We start from the raw sequence: 19,447 nt of genomic DNA, 5'->3' as shown, positions 1-19,447 counted from the left end.
CACGGTGTAAGTGCTCAACCACCGGCCATGCTAGTGTAATATTTCTTGCCGTGTGTTTCTGGGTGGGTGTTGTAAGGGTAACCGCTGAGAAGCAACGGCCTTTCGTCTTTTCTTCCTGGGACTGTTTTTGCGAGACGGTTATATTTTTTTTTCCTGGTTCGTGGTTCGGATAATGCGACACGACGGTGGTTTGCAGGTAAGTCTTGTGGAATTGGAGGACATTGTGAGGTTTGTAGTCTGGTAAATTTAAGTAAGGGGTTGATTTTTGTTGGTCCGTTTTCATAATATAAGGAAGGCGTGCGTGCGTTAAATTGTGGGTGAATAGACTACGTTGAGTAGGCTGGACGGAAAAGTGGGCGGGACCAATTGCCAAAACACGGAGCAAAATGACAAATCCGAGTTCTCATCTTATTTTCATCTCTTTAAAATGATACCAGTATTTCACTATTTGATGTTTCGTAGTAAACAACTGGGATGTTGTTGCACCCATTTGTATATCATTTCTTGGTATATTAATTAATTTAAAGTCGTGGTGTTATGAATATTGTAGTGTAGGCTTTTTCTAACTTGATTAACATTTATTTTAAATGATTCACCCGCCCATAGATACTATTTTTTATATAAAATATTTGTAGTAAACAATTATTGGGTTAAAATTATATTTGGTAAAAAACAAATCCATCACAATCCCTGCAATTTAGTAAATATATTTTAGTTTCATTATAAATTTTTTTTTATTCAAGACATTTTTGATTAATTTGAAAATAATTAAATATCAGTTCTTGTGAGGCCACTTTTCATGATGCATATACCATGGAGCTATAAAAAGCATACACATACATGTACATGTAGTTATTAAAGGGGCACTGCGTCCTGAAATCCCCGAAAATTTCATGTTTTGGATTGAATACTTATCCTATTTCAAACATCTGGTTGAAAGGAAACCTACTTAATGTCTTACTGTTCCCAAGGAAAGACCAAAAAAACCCCGATTGTTTACATCGAACACGATGGCGTATGATACATGTTTCCTGTCGTTTTCATACAATGTACAATTCACGTTGTGTGTGTCTATAGTATTACACACGTACAGCACCGTGCTCACGAACAGCGGTGACCAATCACCAATGCACAAAATGTGATTTCTTAAACGTCTGCAAAAGGCGAACCCTTACGGCTGGAATTACAACTAGCACAAACTTTTTGGGTTCGCAAAAGTGGACCCCTCGCAAAAGTCGTTCTCGCACGAATAACACAAGAATACTACAAAAGCGCCCAGTTTTTAAAGGATAGTCGTGTGGATGTGTATTTTAAATGTTCTTTCCGATTAACATCATTTCATTCAAAATGCGTTTTGTAGCCCAATTGGGCGTATTCTAGGACGCAGTGTCCCTTTAAGAGTTTATACACTGTCCATTTCAAATAATATACGGTACTTCAATATTTACATTACCTGTCATGATTTATTGATATTTCTCATATTAGTACATGTATGTATATATGTATCATCAAAAAGTCCAAATTACAAACAACTTTGCAGATATGTTTGTTTTAGGACTTCACAATGATCGTTATGCTTCGTTATCCTTCTAAAATGTCGCATGTACACGTATGTTTCATGTACAATAAACATAAATTTGAAACTCAGTCTCTGAGTAGAACTTGCCAAAATATGCGAACAGCCAACATTTTGTTGCCACTATCCCAAAGCACAGCGGATATCCATCATCAATAATGGTATTAATTTTCAAAATTAAAATTTGGCTGGTGTCCTGGCCACCTTGGCACGTCCCGATATCCACTTGCAGTGAAATTCCTCAGATCGATTACACCAAGGTTGTCAATAGCCACCGGTCCCCGGATTATTCCAGTATGCTAATTAAGACCAAATTATGCATACAGGGTCTCTGCCATGCCAAAATCTAATTAGGGGTTACTGCATCATGTATCGGGCAGAGTGGCAAGTGGATGGTCCAATACATTGCTACGCACCGGGCAGTATTAAATTTAGTCCCTATTGATTGTGTTGTTAACCAGCCGAGGGCTCCACTGTACGCTGCTTATTTTAAAGGTAACATACAACATTTGCAAACATCAAAATAAAACTACCAAATTATTATTAATTTAAAATGCCTTACTTGACTGTAAGTAAATAATAATCTCAAGCATCCTGTGAAATCATGGCACCTGGTGTGGCTGTCATTTTTTAGAACATTGGAATTTTTGTGTCAATTTCTAAAGATGGTTGGCTGACCATCATTGGAAACAAACTGACTTTTTGCTATGAAATACTAACCCCAAATCCATCCATTTCTGAAAATTACAGCAAAAGCAAATGTTGTATATCTCCTATGCAATAATTCCAATAATGCAAATAATTCGAATTTTGTAAAGAAATCGTTAAATAAATAAACGGTGGTGGAATTTTGTTTGGTTGATGTCTCATTCAAAAGTGAATGTTTTTTTATATTGCTGTGAAAATACCAACAAAAAAAAAAAAATCAATTTTTTTGGGGTGAAAACCAAAATACATGGGAATGCATCTTTAATCATTTGGTTTCGTATGAATTTTTCCACCGGCAGTAAAAAATCAACTGACAAATAATCCAGGACCATATGGCATAATCAACTCCGTGGCACACTAGTTTTGAATTTTATAGGCAGTAGATCTAACCTGGCTGTCTGCCAAGTTGTTATATGCTGGTGATGATGTCATCCATGAATAAACAAAAGGCAGAGAGAAGACTTTGAAGATGTTACGGTTTGCTGTCATAATCTAATCCAGCTTCCACAATTAAACGTCATTAAATACTGTGGCACAGTCTGCACACTTTCTTAAAGGGAATATACATCATTGGCTTTTGCTGTAATTTTTAGAAATGAACTATTTGAGGGGTTAGTATAATAGATCAAATATTGTTATACTGACATGTTTGAAGTTTTGTATTTATTCGAAAATGCTGGAAAAACCAAGAAAAACAAAACTGGTCAAGTAGTCTGGTTCCCTGACTGCACTAAATATAAAATGGATCAATTTACAGATGCCGGAAAATTGTAGGCAAGGGTACCAGTCTAGCTGGCCTGCACCCGTTCATGAACATGTTACCAATAGCAAACAAAATTTGGACTGAATTAATGGTAAATTTGGAGCAGTAGTTGAAAAATAGTTAGGTTTTTCCAACGGTGGTCTGCCGACCACCGCTGGAAATTTTTACAAAAATACCATTTTCTTGAAAATGACTTCACACCAGGTGCCATAATTTTACAGGATGCTTTAGACTGTCATTTACCAAAATCCTATTAAGGTATTTCGCAAAACTTGGTAGTTTTATTTTTTGATGTTTGCAAATGTTGTATATTCCCTTTAAAGGTAGGGTAGATCATTTGCAGCTATCCAAAATGTAACTGACCAAATTATTGTTGAAATTTAAAGGTTTACAGACCATATTGGCAATTAACTTCCTGTGAAATTATTCTTTCTGGCATGCTGTCATTTAGAAGAAAACAGTATAAGAAGGCCATTTCCAAAGATGTGTCAAATGACGCATTTCTGGAAATTTGTGTTAGTAGTTGGTCTGTAATTGCCGAATCCATGAATCTTTTTAAATTGAAAAAAAAATGCCATTCAGAAATTTGGTCGCTAATCGGATTTGAATATTCTAATACTGCCCTTAAACACAAAGCCCCCCCCCCCCAAAAAAATGCTTAAATATTTTTGTTTGGAGAAGTTATTGCTTTGTAATGGAGAATAGATTCATTGATTTAATTATTTAATGAACAGATTCACTAATGCAGTTGCTTTATTTGAGAGAATGGTTCACGGTCTGACCACATTTAATGACATTCTGTAAATGTACCAGAGAGCATCTGAAGTGGCTGAATTTGTACCAATCAATGTACATGTACCAGTGTGGCGGCTGGGAGTTGTTACCTTAATTTTATGGTGTTAAAATGCCGACTAGAATGCACTCCACACGAAGACACGCTAATGGAAAATGGTAAGCCTACTGGCGTCGCAGTGTATGCCTACATGCACCTCCCTGTCAGATCTATCTGGTTGCCTAGCAACATGCACAAGCCTAAGTCAGGGGGGGGGGGTGTCGTAGCGTATTTGTGGATAAAACACACATCCATTACGGTGCAGATTATCTTTGGGATGTTGTCCAGCAATTGACTGTCGGTAATCAGGAATCACTGATAGCGGGCCCAGTAAAGCACCCTGTAGGGCAATGTATCACTGTGTGTCCGCTATCTTGTTTTGTTCCAGGCGATGTTTAAATCTCTGTTGGGCGATACAGCACACGGTCTCCCGATTTTTAAAGCAGTCCTGTCTTGAAGTTGAATGTACTTAATGAACAACTCTAGGATTTTTTCATCCGAGCAAACCGTTCTCATAGTCTCATTTGACTGCTCATAGTGTACATTTGTACATAGATATTATCAGCTAGTTAGCCAATTCAAGACAAGGACTACATGTATATCTTGAATATACCAAATATTCGATCATCGACTGACAAGGGCGTCAATCGCTTCTCAAAAATGGGGGGGGGGGGGGGGAGGGAGAACATACCTTGATCAGAACTAATGCGAGCGAGAAGCCATAATGGCAATTTTTGATTCAAGACACTCCTTGGGGCGATCTGAGGCAATTTCTGACCAATTGAACTAATTTTTTGAGCAAAAGATCATCATTTAAACATCAAATGTAGGCTACAATTTTTATTTGGGGACAAAAAAAAGGGGGGGGAATGATATGATTATGGACATTCAATTGTTGGGGGAGGAGACATGTTACCCCCGTCCCCCACTGATCGATGCCCCTGTCAACCGAATATTAGAATAGTTTATTGCCTGTTGGAATATTCAGGGGGTGGGTGGGGGGGGGGGGGAAGCATGCGCGCACGTACATGACAACAATACGTTATTTTAAACGTAATGTTTGTAACTGTATTGTCAAATGCCACTTTGCTGTTGATGGTAACTTTTTATGTCAACAGTGGTTCATATTGCTCGCATCTTTTTAGCATGTTAAAGCCCTTGACAGATAATTATACTGCAAAACAATCCAGTGGCACGACACGCAGATGCGGCTCTTGCGTGTAAAACTTTATCGGAGAGTCTCAAATATTTGGTCAAACACAGTTTCAAATAATCAAATACTAAATTACTTGAAAGTGGTCATCCCAAAGGATTTGACTATACTGAATTTGCGTTTCATACGATCACAAGTCTTGGTTGTAACATAGAGTTCCTTGCTCTGTGGTTGTATACTTTGGGTTTTTATTGATAATAATAATGGCGTCTTGTATAGCGCTCATGTCCATCACGAAGTGACGCTCCTGGCGCTCCTATTATTACCCTGGCTTAAGCACGGCTCAAGCATTGAAGGAATTTCTTCCTACCAGGTACCCATTTACTACACCTGGGTGGAGAGAGGCAATCGTAGTAAAGTGCCTTGCCCAAGCGCACAAGCACCATATTCCCCGTCAGGATTCGAACCCATGTACCACGGCACACGAGTCGAACACCGTAACCACTGGACCACAGCACCCCACTGAAATGTTTACACTTCCAATCCAGATTTCACCCTAATTAAAACTAGGTCAGTGTATGGGTCTGCTTTTAGTAATGGTTTTGCCACATAAGTGGTAAGAAAAATGGTAAGTGTGCTTGATGGCGTGGACGATACCTGCACAAATGAAGATTAGTCACATGAGGCTGCGGAAACTGGTCTGTGTACCAGTAATAAAAAAAATCTGATGATTAATGCATTCATTTACACCAAAAACTCGTGCCAGTATATTTGGCCTTGACTTGAAGACTATGTTCAGGCAGATTTGTGTTCTGTTGGAAAGGGTTGGTGTTGCTGAAGGATTGGTGTTTATTTTGTAATTTCAGTTATTGATATGTAAAAAAAAAAGGGGAAAGTCTGTCACGAGCCAATGTGGCTCATGGCGTTTATCTCCGGTTTCAGTAGCATATGAAATGACCAAGAATACTTCTACTCCCCCTGGACAGGATGCTAGTCCATCGCAGGTTACTCTCCAGCTATTATGCTGGTACCCATTTATATTCCTGGGTGGAGAGAGGCAAGTGAGAGTGAAGTGGCTTGCCCAAGGACACAACGTATGACGCAACATATATGACACAACATATGACACAACATCTGACCTGGAATTTTGTACATTAGGAATGAAGAGCAGGGGATATAACCCATTGACATTTTCAGCATCATTCTTAACCCTAACAGAACTCAACCCATCAAACCCCAATGGCATGTTTTATTGGAATCTGTCTGGATGGGTACAGTACCCCTAAACTGACAGTCTTTTACATTGGGCCGGCACACCTCCAGAATCAAAGTCAGAAATAGTGTGTGCAGTTTCCCATATGGTGTTGGGATTTGCCAGGATGGGTATGGTTCCTAGTAAATCATGCTAGGGAGTTATAGTAAAATGTTTTCAAACAAAACCACCCAAAGAAACAACAGTTATAGTTTTATTTGTTTCGGTTGTTTTTAACATGTAGATGGCGTCCGCAGGAGTTGACAACAGATCGTGGCAAAAAGACGCCGCCGACCAGAACTTCGACTACATGTTCAAATTGCTGATCATCGGCAACAGCAGCGTAGGCAAGACATCGTTTCTCTTCCGGTACGCCGACGATTCCTTCACGTCGGCGTTCGTCAGTACGGTGGGCATCGACTTCAAAGTCAAGACAGTCTTCAGATCAGATAAGAGGGTCAAACTTCAAATATGGGTGAGATTTGTTGTTTTTGAATTTTTGTCATGTTTTTGCACAGTATATATTTTGTAACGAAGGATTTTCCATCTTTGATGTAGTCAGAGCTCTGAATTGATATATTCCTCAACCTTAACCCTCCATAATCCTCCATAATCCTCCATAATCCTCCATGGTCCTCCATGCAGTTTTTGAGGATTTTGCAGGATTGAGGCTGAATGGCAAATAACATGTCAGTTGATTTTGGAGGATGCATTGTGTTGAGTTAATGTAGGCTGTATACCCAGCATTGCTTATGTTCAGTCATGCATAATTGAGCCCTGCATTTTGCTTGCTATCATCCGCACTGCCTCTGAATGTTATCGGCACTGCCTCAACCCGTTACCTGTGATTGTTGGAGGATTTTAAAGGACTAGCGCAGTGCCCAGTCAAAACGTGCCTGTTTGAAATGGGCAAATTGCTTGGTCTCCCGTAAACATGCAAACGTGGCAGTATAGAGTGCAGTGCCCGTATAAATAAGAGCGCGCCATATCTAAACCTCACCGTTGCGCGATCGTGCCCTTCAAAAAATGATCGAGGCCCACCTCACCATTGTGCGATCTTCCTGCCTTCATGGTGTAGGCCTCCGAAAATGCTGCTTTTTTTTGCAGCTTCTTGGAGAACCGCTCATCCAAACAACTTCAAACTTGACACTGCACATTCTGGGGGTCCTGAGCAATACACCTAGCGATTGTCCTTTTCATGCAATGCCCGGTTCTGGAGATAATCGAAGTACAGACAAACAGACACACAGAGATTCCTGGAATTGTAGTAAGATTATTGTAAGATTGAGGCAGTGGTCACCCCTCCACTGAACACATCCAAGAAATAACCGATGATTTTGGAGGATTGAGGCTGAAAACGCCTAGGCCCCAAAAGGGCCTAGGCGTTTAGAACAATTGCAAAGTTGAACAAAGATATTGACTGGAGTGGTGTTTGAACCTGCAACCTCCGGATTACCGTTCCTGCACTCAACCAACTTGAGTGACCCCGTTTGCTATTTGCCAGTGTCAGCAAAATCAGTCTCGGCAAAAAGATTCCTTTCTAGTTGTTAAACTCTTCTGCGTCAATTATTGACATTGATAGAATCAGTGGGCTAAATGTGACAAGTTCAATATTTACCCCGGCACGGTGCGTATTTGCGGAGTGAGATTGGTCTTCACGTACGTAGGTGTGAAATGCAATTCGTTCTGAACACTTTGCCAGCGTAAATTCATGGTCTAAGTAGAATTATAGTGAAACACTGCTTTGCCAAATGTTTTGCTGCATGGAGCATACTCTAATTGGCCTCTAAATTGCAATGCAAAACATTTATTTCTAAATTACTTGATACCCCTTTGAAGGTTATCTTATACGAAATAGAGTTTACATTTTGTTAATCCTAAAAAAAATAGTGTGTTTCTGGTAACCTGCCCTATATACCTGGATTTTTTAGGCCAAATTACCAATTTCAAACTTTCTATTGCCACATTTGGCCACAAATTTAAAAACAAAGTGCAGTTTGAAAATGAAAGGTCTTCCCTATGCAAGATTTTGTGTGTTTTCTGAGTTAATTAGTTAATTAAACACCTAAACAGGTTAATTAAACAGAATACTGTGGAAGGTATCCCAAAGTAACAAAGTAAGTATCAAAAGATCATCAGACAGGCATAACAAAAATTTAAAAAAAAATTATTTTGCTGGCTACCAGTACCTAACCTGGATATTTTTTAGGGTGTTACCATAAACACACCCCAAAAAATGTTCTCGGTCTCAAGCCTATTCCTACTTCACACAAAAGCAAGTGCGAAGCGAAATCCATGTCATCAATAAGGGTGGATGGGCTTCGAATATTGTTGATTGCTGAATTTCGCTTCGCTTTTGCGTGAAGTATGAACCGGGCTTCCTAGAACAAATTAGGGTTTTTATTTCTAAAATTATACCTTTGTGGTATATCAGTTTACAATTGTACGCGTACATATTATAATGCGACATTCACAGAAGCCAACATTTAATATGCATACATGCAGTGCGTGCTTCGTTTGCACCCCGTTACCGATTCACTGGGTTTCATGTGAGCTTGAGATTGATGATGATTCATTCCACTCCAGCCCCCGTCCCATTATACATTGCCAATCCTCGTCTTGTATCCTGATATCCTGAGGTGTAGACGTAGCATCTAAGATGCGCATCTCCGGTATACTGACCTCCCTCAGGCAAGGCAGGTACACGTCTGAGATGCTGGTTCGTCTTCTCTCGTTCGTGTATGTTCCGTAATCATGACCCAACTGGAAAACAAATTTGGCTGCCCTTTTTTTTTTGGTAGCCCTATCTCTTTAGCATCTTGACAAGTTGATTGGGTTTTTTTAAAAAGAATTTTAGGGTTGAAATTTCAGGTTTTGAGCACATATGTGACAGACATGTACTTTGGTAATGCTTAAATCCCATTAATTAATTAATTAATTAACTAATTAAGTTAACCCTAACATTCTCAAATCCTCCAAAATCCTCCAAAATCCTCTTTGCAAAATGGAGGATTTTGCAGGATTGAGGCTATATATGGCAAAAGTGTGCGACTGATTTTGGAGGATGCACTGTGTCAAGGTCTTAGAACGGACCTTGTGTTGTTTATGCTCAGCTGTGCACAAATTTAGGCCTATATTATACTTGACATCGTCCGCACTGCTCCAGGATGTCACTGGCTCTGCCCTAACATATTGACAGAAGTAAGTGATTGCCTGAGGATTTCGCAAAATTTAGGCTGTATGCTTTTTTTACATGGAGGCAGTTGGACAATTTTACAGGATGGAGATTTATATCCTAGCCAAAATGCCTAAGAGGGAGTTAGGATTTTAAAGTACATGTAGCACATTCCCTTTTCCAAAATTGAAGATAATTAAATTAAAATACAAATCTAAGGCCAAAAAAAAAAAAAAGTTCTGCTCCCGGTTTCCTACCTACCCTATTCTGACAGCTCCTACCCTAATTTTTTTATGGGAAAAATGAGAAGAAAAAAAACACCCAAAACCATCACTTTATACCTTTACCCTTGACTACACGCAGATGCCTCCATATATGATCATACACAAAAAATTGGCAAAAAAAAAAAAATTCCCTACCTACCTACCCTATTTTCAAATGCCATCAATTTCTACCTTTACCCTTGACTACACGCAGACGCCTCCATAATGATCACACACAAAAAATTGGCAAAAAAAAAAAATTCCCTACCTATTTTCAAATGCCATGTAATCGGAAGCAGAATTTTTTTTTTTTCTGACCTAAGGAAGAAACATTTATATTTTCATACGTATTGTAGACCTTGAAGAAAGGATAAACATGATATATTTTTTACATGGCATTATATATATATATCGTATTTTACTGTAACCAAAGACGATAAACATGATAAATAATACACTACGCTGACGTGCTCTATTCAAGGAAATGTCAAGCCAGCCCCGTGGTGGAGCGCGCGCCGGATTTTTAATCAAACACGACTCGCCTGTCTCGTCCCGTCCTTGCCGTTTGCCGACGACGGAGCCAAGCGAAAGGAAGTCGAGGTCAATCATAGAATGTCCTCCCTGCTCACGTTTATGGAGCTTACCCGAGTAAATTTACACAAGGTTCTTCTTTTTTTCCTTTTTTTTTAGCATGACGTACAAATTGGATGATCAATAATGACGAAAAACACCTCTGTAATTACAGAATTGAATCTGCGTGGGAGGATGTTTGCTGGCACGGTCGTTTGTTCTCTGTGATTTTTGTTTTCAAGAATCTACAAAACCTGACATGTTAAAGGCATGATTGTTTGCTTTTCATGTACAGAGAAATCTCAAGAAGTCAAATTCTGATAACTCAGAACAACTGTTAAGTCAAACCGAGGATCCATTGCCTTCAGTAGTATAACAATGATATACAACCCTGCTTGACTCAAAACTCTGCTTAAGTCAAATTTTGAACCTGTTCCCTTGAGGTTTGACTTATTGAGATTTCACTGTATTTTGTTTGTTTTCCAATAATAACACCACTTGAAATCCAGTGAAGATTGTTCAAAACCGAACCTGTTGAAGTTTCAGCCCAGTGGATATGTTGTACTTTTCGAGAAAACAGTGAGAAAAAAAACATACACACCCTTTTGATCGCGAAACATGCCTTCGTTCATAATTACTCTTTATTTCCAAAAATCAGTCAATTGTCTGATTGTGGGAAGTTACCCACATTTCTTGATTTCTTCTAAATGACAGCAAGCCAGACGGAATAATTTCACGGAGTGTTTAGTACCAATCCGATCTTTAATCCAAGTTAAGCTTTTTGATAATAATTTGGTAGGTTTGTTTTAGGATAAATGCAAATGATCCTATATGCCTCTAATAGATCATTGCATTTTCCCCATTATTTGGAAATACAATTCATCTCAATTTGAGGCTTTATTTGTAAAAACAAGTTTTGATGAAGATTGATACGAGGAATCCAACTGAAGAATTACGATTAGTTGCCAGGCAATGTAATGAAAAATGTATCGAGGGCACCCACCACCTCTAGCCAGATGATTCAGTGGTTGAGTCATCTATTTTCATTCACCAGTGTATCATCATGGTGTATTTTTTTTTCATTGTAATAACATTCACTCAGCTGCTGTGTAGCTACTGTGCAGTGTGTATATTGGTACAATGTAACACAATGTAATACAATGTAATACAATGTAGTACAATGTAATACAATGTAATACATTGTAGTACATAACAGGAATTATAATTACTTTTTATTACTTCCTTTCACTATGGTTACACAGATCCTTCAGGACACTCGGCCTGACAGGTTGAGATGTGGGGAGATTTGAGTGGCAAATCTATTTTATGAGGACACTGTCTTCCTCATGGGATATAGGGGGATGTATTTAACATGGTGTCTAAACATAAATCGGGGATGAAGGAGATCCAATTTGGACTGTACAGTTTGAGTAAAAAAAGAAAGTGACCTGGATTAATGATTTTTTTTCAAATTTAGTGTATCAATCAAATTTGATGCACTAATGAAGTCCATGTATATCTTAGAAGAGCATGTTCTTCCACTCATTGGAAAAAGTAATTACTGAAATTGATGCATGCTATCAGGCGTTATGCATGTTTTTACTGAAAGAACCTATTTCTATAGCTGTCCATGGAATGCCATTGGAAGCTATTGAGCTGAGTGAGAACTACAGATTACACACAGGCATTCAAATACAAATGATATTTTAATCATTTGAGTAAAGCCTGAAGCATTATTTGTATCATCAGATTTTGTGTTTTTAATATGAGGAATTAAGTTCACTCTTTTTCCCCCCTGAAATATGATGTCGATTTTATCTGTTTTCCTTTGAAAGTTTCATTCGTGGAGGTGGGAAAGCATTCATGTTTCATTGTATTTTGGGTATATTCATGATTTTGAACGGTAAAATGATCAAGGGTGGACAGCTGAATTGTGTGATCTTTTTATTAACCCTAACCGCCCTGAATCCTTCAAAATCCTCTTTGCCAAAGTGGAGGAATTTCAGGAGGATTGAGGTTACATGGCAAAAGTGCGTTACTGATTTCGTAGGATGCACTTTGTCAAGGTCTTGGGCCGGACCCGTTGTGTTGTTTTTGCTCAGCCATGCATAAATATAGGCCTGGATTATGCTTGAAATCCTCTGTACTGCTCCAGGATGTCATTGGCCAAGCCTCAACATATTGACAGTCACTGCCGCAGGATTTTGCAGGATTGAGGCTTCATCCTAGCTAAAAGGCCTAGGGAGTTAGGATTAAATAGACATACATGTAACTCGGGAATACAGTACGCAAATTACGTGAAATTTTTCGCAGTTACTAGTCAATAAAATGTACTTTATCCCTATGTTATTTTAATGAAATGGAGTAAGCCTCATATTTTTTTAATTTTTTTTTTTCTAACTTGGTCACTTTCTGTTTGACTCACCCTGTATTTCATACACATTGTACATGTATTGCATTTTCAATTCATTTTATTTCATTTCATGTACAGTGTGTATTTCAAACCAGACAAAAACATGAGGCAACCGTCATAAATCGGAGAAAACTGAAAAGTGCGGACTGGTTACCAGTTTCGTACATTATTGGTCATTGCCTTGTCGCAAGTAATTCACTTGAATTTGTGAGGTAATAATTTTTAAATAACAAAATTGGGGCCGATTTTTTTTTTCAACCGATGTCTCATTTAAAAGTAAATAATATTGTTTAGCTAGAAAAATAGGAATTAAATTAAAAAAGGAATTAATTTTTTCGGGATGAAATTCAAATATCGCATGGGGAATGCAAGTTTAATTGGATTCAAAAGCAGATTAATGTGTGGGCATTCTGAAGGTTTTTCGCAGGAAGTTCTAAATAAAATATCACTATCGTTATAGCCATGACATTTTCCCTCTACGTAATTAGACCCCAGTATAGTATGCAGACGGACCGACTAACGCAAATTCCGTCTCACGTGAAGACACCGCCTTTACATCCTCGGCAAAGCCGTTATCTTTACTTAGCATCCACTCAGCCCACGCTTGCTTCGTCGGTAATACCAGTCATCAAGGTTGATGATAAACGACATCGTTAATTGAACGTCGTGCCACTATAGAGCCATCGGGCAGTGACTAGGGATGCATTAAACCCATTGTTTATCCACCAAGGTTTCAAACAGCAATATTATTTAAATGTATAAACAAAAAGAGACTCTTCCGTTTAGAAAACGTTTTAAAAATCTAGGAATTGAAGCTACATTATATGTGTCATCACTTTTCAAAATAACAATGGATTGATCCAATTAACCATAGGTTACATTCTATCAATTACTAAAAGAAATTAAAAAAAAACACTTAAAACGGAATTTGTAATGCTATGAATGAACTACACCCAATTAACATTCCGTCAATGAACAAACTGAAATTAATGTACACACAAGCCTCGCAAAATGAAGGATTTTGTTCGAATATTTGAATATGCGGTCATTCGGGGAGTCAGGTTGGCGTAGCGGTACTTTCCTCGCCTTCCACCGCTGTGACCCGGGTTCGAATCCCGCCTGGGTCAATATGAGGATTGGGTTTTCAGTCCCTACCTGATTCCATGGGTTTTCCCCAGAATATTCTTCTGGGCTTTTCCTCCCACCTCTAAACCTGCAACTTCTTCTCACTGTCTTCTCTCCACAGGTTTCTTCTGGCTTGCGAGCTACAGTGCCTATCGCACTTTTGAGGATTACCAGAAATGATGAGTAATAATTTAAAAAAAATAATTAAAATACTAAACTTTTTGAAAACAGACCGCCCTAGTAGATGGAATTCACGTGCATACACAGTGTAAGTGTGAGTTTATCAAATCTGATTTGCCTTCGAAGGTAACACAACGTTTTTCCATCTTGCTGGGTTGTGCCTGCAAGCATTGATTTATGCTGACGAGGATGTTCCATGGTGTTTGTTTTATTTGCACACCTGGCTTGTAGCGAGCTGTGGGGCAAGGGAAGGACACTGACAGGATCTAGGCATTGAGGGGTGCGAGAGGAGAATCCAGGCGCGTGAGGAATAGCAATCGACAAACTGTAAAACAGGGAATGAAAATAATGAAGCAGATTCCACTCATATAGAGTATCAGGCCCGTCGCCAGCCCTGAGCATCAGAGGGGGCCATAGTATCAACTAGGGGGCCCACTACCATAAAAAGTACACAAAAATATGTATGGCTTTTGCCGTTGGGGGGGGGGGGGCATGTGCTTAGCCCCCCTTGGGCCTGCACAGTATGGGCTCCGTGCACAAGTATGTACTCCTTCAACGGCCAGAAAAGGAGAGTTGGGGGAGACCTACATGTAGACTGGTTCCCGGTCCATCTACTGTGTGATCCAAGGTTATTGGGGGTGGGGAGTACAGTCTGGGAGACCATCGCAAGTTATATTTTACTGTATTCACGAGCCGATGACGCCTGACGCTCACGCGAAGACGCTGTGGCTAATAGCTTGGCACATTCAGGAAGTTGTGCGTACTTCGCGCGCGAACCAGTACAGTATACACAAGCTGTGTGTCCCGTCCAAGGGGCTCTCAAAAGTTGAAAAAAAACGCCCTCTTTTGTTGGCGCACTGAGCCCATAGGCTTTAGATCTCTCTCATGCATGTTCAACGCCATCAGGTGGGTGTGCTCGCAGTGTGCAAAAAGAGAGCAATATATAGTGTTTTTACTATTTAGGCCCCCCCCCCAAAAAAAGTCTCCGGTTTCTGGTATGGAGCTTGCCCAAAAAGTGGTGCGGCGACGGGGCTTTTATTTTTTTTACCTGATTTTTTGCTTCAAATGTCGGCTGATGACTGCAAATGGTGCCCGACTAAACTTAGTGAAAATATATGGGAGTCCAGAGAGGCCACATAAAGCTTATTCTCGACCATAACCCAATCTAAAAACACGTTAAAATTGTGCAGCAGCAGGAATCCATTGAAAAAAAAAAAATTCCATTTTGCCGACGCGCATGGCTACGGCGACGCGCGCGCATACCAGAAACCGGAGACATTTTTTTGGGGGGCCTTATGGATTGACTGCTACATTTTTATTGACACGCTATACAGCCAAATGTCGATAAATTTCGAATGTGCCCAAACCCATAGTATCTTGTACATGAGTCACAAATGCACATGAGTGCTGGTATGCAGCAGCAACAGGGCTGATGTACAAAACTAAATGCGTGGCAACAATTACTAACATTGTGCCTGTATCCTAAGGCCCCCCCAAAAAAAGTCTCCGGTTTCTGGTATGGAGCTTGCCAAAAAAGTGGTGCGGCGACGCGGCTTTTTTTTTTTTTTTTACCTGATTTTTTTGCTTCAAATGTCGGCTGATGACTGCAAATGGTGCCCGACTAAACTTAGTGCAAATATATGGGAGTCCAGAGAGGCCACATGAAGCTTATTCTTGACCATAACCCAATCTGGCAGGATTCCAGTCAAACCAGTGAGTTTGGCGGTTTTGAGACATCGTCTTTCATTGAAAAAAAAAAACTTTTTCATTTTGCCGACCCGCATGGCTACGACGACGCGCGCGCATACCAGAAACCGGAGACTTTTTTTTTTGGCATAACACTGTGGTAATGATGTACATTTACATGTAGATATACACATTAAAATTAACTGGCTATCCAGACATTTGCGACCATAAAACTGTTTCTTTTATGTCATTTTCATGGGATCGCAGAAATTTGCTGAATTTTTAATTCAAGGGTAACAGCCGAAATGTATTTCTCGTCTCAATTATCCATACACACATTGTACTGTACCCAGACATGGCACAGACATGAAGAGTCATAAACTGCCGACCACACCAAATATATATGTCACCCAAACAGCAATTAAGGGGGATGTTTTAAAGGAAATATACAACATTTGCAAACATCGAAAAATAAAATTACCAAGTTTTTATGAAATACCTAATACTAGGATGTTGGTAAATGACAGTCTAAAGCATCCTGTAAAATTAAAGCACCTGGTGTGAAGTCATTTTCAAGAAAACTGTATTTTTGTATAAATTTCCAACAGTGGTCGGCCGACCACCGTTGAAAAACCTAACTATTTTTCAACTACTGCTCTAACTTCACCATTTTTGTCAGTCCAAATTTTGTTTGCTATTGGTTACATGTTCATGAACAGGTGCAGGCCAGCTAGACTGGTTCCCTTACCTTACAAATTTCTGGCACCTATAAATTGATCCATTTTATCTTTAGTGGAGTCAGGGAACCAGACTACTCCACCATTTGTGTTTTTCTTGGTTTTCCAGCATTTTCGAACACAAAACTTCAAACATATCAGTGGAACAATATTTGATCGATCATAGTAACCCTTAAAATAGTTCATTTCTGAGAATTACAGCAAAAACCAATGATGTACATTCCCTTTAAAGATACTGCTCCTCAACGATTAAAAAACCTCCAGAGCTAGCCAACCTCCGCACGAATCGCGGAGATCGTTATCCAGCGTAGACGGCAGATAAAATTACCTCACGCTTCGACGAACACCCGGGAAAGACTGACGCTTACAGTTAATTAATAATGATCTGTTTTCCCTCTTCTTCTTGTCTCTCGCAACTCCCCTCCCCCCCCCCCCCACTTTCCTCCCATTGTCTTGCATCGTAAAAGAAATTGACGTGCGTGAGGATAATTTATTGACTGGTTGAAGTATGACCTGCTGTGGCAGTGTGCTGTGGCAGTGTGAGATTACATCAAATGATAAAATATTTTATTATTTCATTGGCTATGTAGAGTACACAATTTTGACATTTTGTTAATTATTATCTAATTGCTGTTACTGCTTTGGATTCTATACAAGTAATTTTTTTGGAAATTTTAATAAAAATCTGAGTTTAGGCCAAAAAAAAAAAAGACTCGGTCTCTAATCAGCGCGCACGTTGATTTTAATCATGCGCGTCAACCTTTTTTTTTCTTCAAATTAACACGAAAGCTACAACAGCACCCTCTATTGCCGCGCCTCTTTAAATTTGTGTACCAAGGAGCACCAAGGAATGGGGAAATTGCACCAAGGCAAATGATAAAGGGCACCAAGGCAAATTATGGAGGACACCAATGTACAATGAGGACACAAAAAAGCAGTGGCAGGGTTTTGCAGATCCAAGACAGGCCCCTTGCAAAATTTCACACCGGGAGTTACGGTTGTATATCCGCTCCGTTCACAAGTACCCCCTCACGGGCAAAGAAGGAACAGTTGGGGGTGACAGCCGAGAGAGGCCATCTTGCCTGACTGCAATTTTGCCGCGACGCACGGCCGTACCACTGTGTGTACATAGTACAAATCCCCTGGTGTATGTGCGTCACACACAAGAAACGGTGCGCGTCAACCAGCTAAATGTCCCGCCCATGTGACGGAGTTGCTAGGTGAAAGGGCGCCCTCTTTTGGTGTCGCACGGAGCCCATAATCATTCCTTATTTAAATATTTGAACCCTTTCTTTCTGTGCATTGTAGGACACAGCGGGACAGGAAAGATACCGAACCATCACAACAGCATACTACAGAGGTGCCATGGGCTTCATCCTAATGTACGACGTCACAAATGAGGAGTCGTTTCAGAGCGTTCAGGATTGGTAAGTCGGGCATGCAATGGCCAATCAAATGGTTTTCATCAGAACACCCTAAAAACAAGCCACTTCCTATCATTTTGTTGAAAGGTAGGGAAGATCCAACCTCGTCCCCAGTGCTTACTTTATTTCCAACCACGTTTCCAATAGTAAGCCCTGGATTGAAAACCTTCTTCCTGTATCCTGATTCGATACCGCAATTGGCTAGAAATGGATTTATATTGTGTACTTGGTGGTGTTATTCACAACGTGCAGTACGTGTTTTCGAGATTATTCGTCCATGCCTTCTCAAAAATACTCATTTCCTCTCCAATATATTCATAATGTGCTCTTGAGCAAGGCACTTTACCATTATTGCTTCGTCCTTCGTATGGGGCGTAAAGCCGTAGGTCCCGTGTGTTGTGTAATGCACGTTAAAGAACCCAGTAACACTTATCGATAAGAGAAGGGTTTGCCCTGGTGTTTGTTGCAGTGGCTGCAATATGCGCCGCAGCACCTTGTAAACCCTTATAAGGTGCTACATAATGGGTCTCATATTTCTCATAAACTTTATTTACCTTTCTTTAAAAATAGACATATCTCCAGCGCCTTGAGTACCTAATAGTTGGTAGATATGTGCGCTATATAAGACTCCGATGTTATTATAATATGGTACATTTATGTTGAATTTACATAAAATAAGAAATTTAAAATAGAGGGGATACATGAGCCCATAGACCGTAGTTATTAGTCGAGGTTTTTTTCTCGTTACCGACAGGTGTACGCAAATCAAGACGTACTCGTGGGACAACGCGCAAGTCATCCTGGTGGGCAACAAATGCGACATGGAGGACGAGAGAGTCATCGCCACCGATAAAGGGAAATCGTTGGCCGACCAACTCGGTAAGACTTCGTATCCTAACCAGGGCCTACAATCCTGGCCAAATCTCGCTGGGCCCCCAACCCCCCGGTCCCCGTTCCATGTTGTCTCTCATTGCGCGGTGTGTGCTCCATCAGCTGGAGAGAACAACATTGACCAGGGGAGCGGGGGATCGGAGTGGGTGACCGTGGCAGGCTCAGGAAGTGTCCCAACCATTTTGGCCGGATTGTAGTTTCATGGCCCTGCTAACCACAGAATTCTGCGCTTACAATCACAATTCTCAGCTTACTGTGTTAGCAGGGACGTTCTGCGCTAACCACATAACTTAGAGAATCCTCAGGGGATGTATGAATGCACATAAACCAAACTTCCTTGCTAACCCATGAAATACGCTAAACGTAAGCACAGAATTGTATCGTACAGTAAGCTGGGATTTTCCGCTAACAGTAAGCAGAGCCATGAAATTGGTCCGGGATTTCCTCCCTTGCCAATATGCCGTCTCTCCTTTGTTTTTATTTCATTTTCGGATTGCCACGATGGGATTTATTTTCCTGTCCCTACTCGACTGATGAGTGTTTTTTTTCCCCAGTAAATATTCCCCCGGATGTTTATTCTCCGGCTTCTAAAATTAACGGGGCTCCACAATGTGTATTTTGTTCCTTACAAAGTATGTACACATTATGGCCGATTGAGTAAACATTGCATTAAAGGCTACCGAGCTGGCAAAAGTTTGA

At 40.0% G+C, this 19,447-nt stretch overlaps 1 protein-coding gene across 2 annotated transcripts in view; it reads left to right on the top strand.

Annotated features, from left to right (window-relative positions):
- LOC119722414 (ras-related protein Rab-3C-like) overlaps positions 1–19,447 on the top strand; it is a 54,854-nt gene that overhangs the window by 1,357 nt on the left and 34,050 nt on the right. Inside the window, exons 1-4 of one of the 2 annotated variants that reach the window (XM_038192522.1) lie at positions 25–196; positions 6,529–6,759; positions 17,742–17,860; positions 18,612–18,736. In XM_038192522.1, the coding sequence (XP_038048450.1) occupies positions 173–196; positions 6,529–6,759; positions 17,742–17,860; positions 18,612–18,736 (499 nt within the window). In that variant the 5' untranslated portion in view covers positions 25–172. Of the gene's footprint in view, positions 1–24; positions 197–6,528; positions 6,760–17,741; positions 17,861–18,611; positions 18,737–19,447 lie in introns of those variants that run through there. The other variant, XM_038192521.1, reaches the window with a different exon arrangement.

The sequence above is a fragment of the Patiria miniata genome, unplaced genomic scaffold (genome assembly GCF_015706575.1).
Source record: "Patiria miniata isolate m_02_andy unplaced genomic scaffold, ASM1570657v1 HiC_scaffold_15, whole genome shotgun sequence".
Classification (NCBI taxonomy): Eukaryota; Metazoa; Echinodermata; class Asteroidea; order Valvatida; family Asterinidae; genus Patiria; species Patiria miniata.
This window is presented reverse-complemented; position numbering and strand designations above follow the sequence as displayed.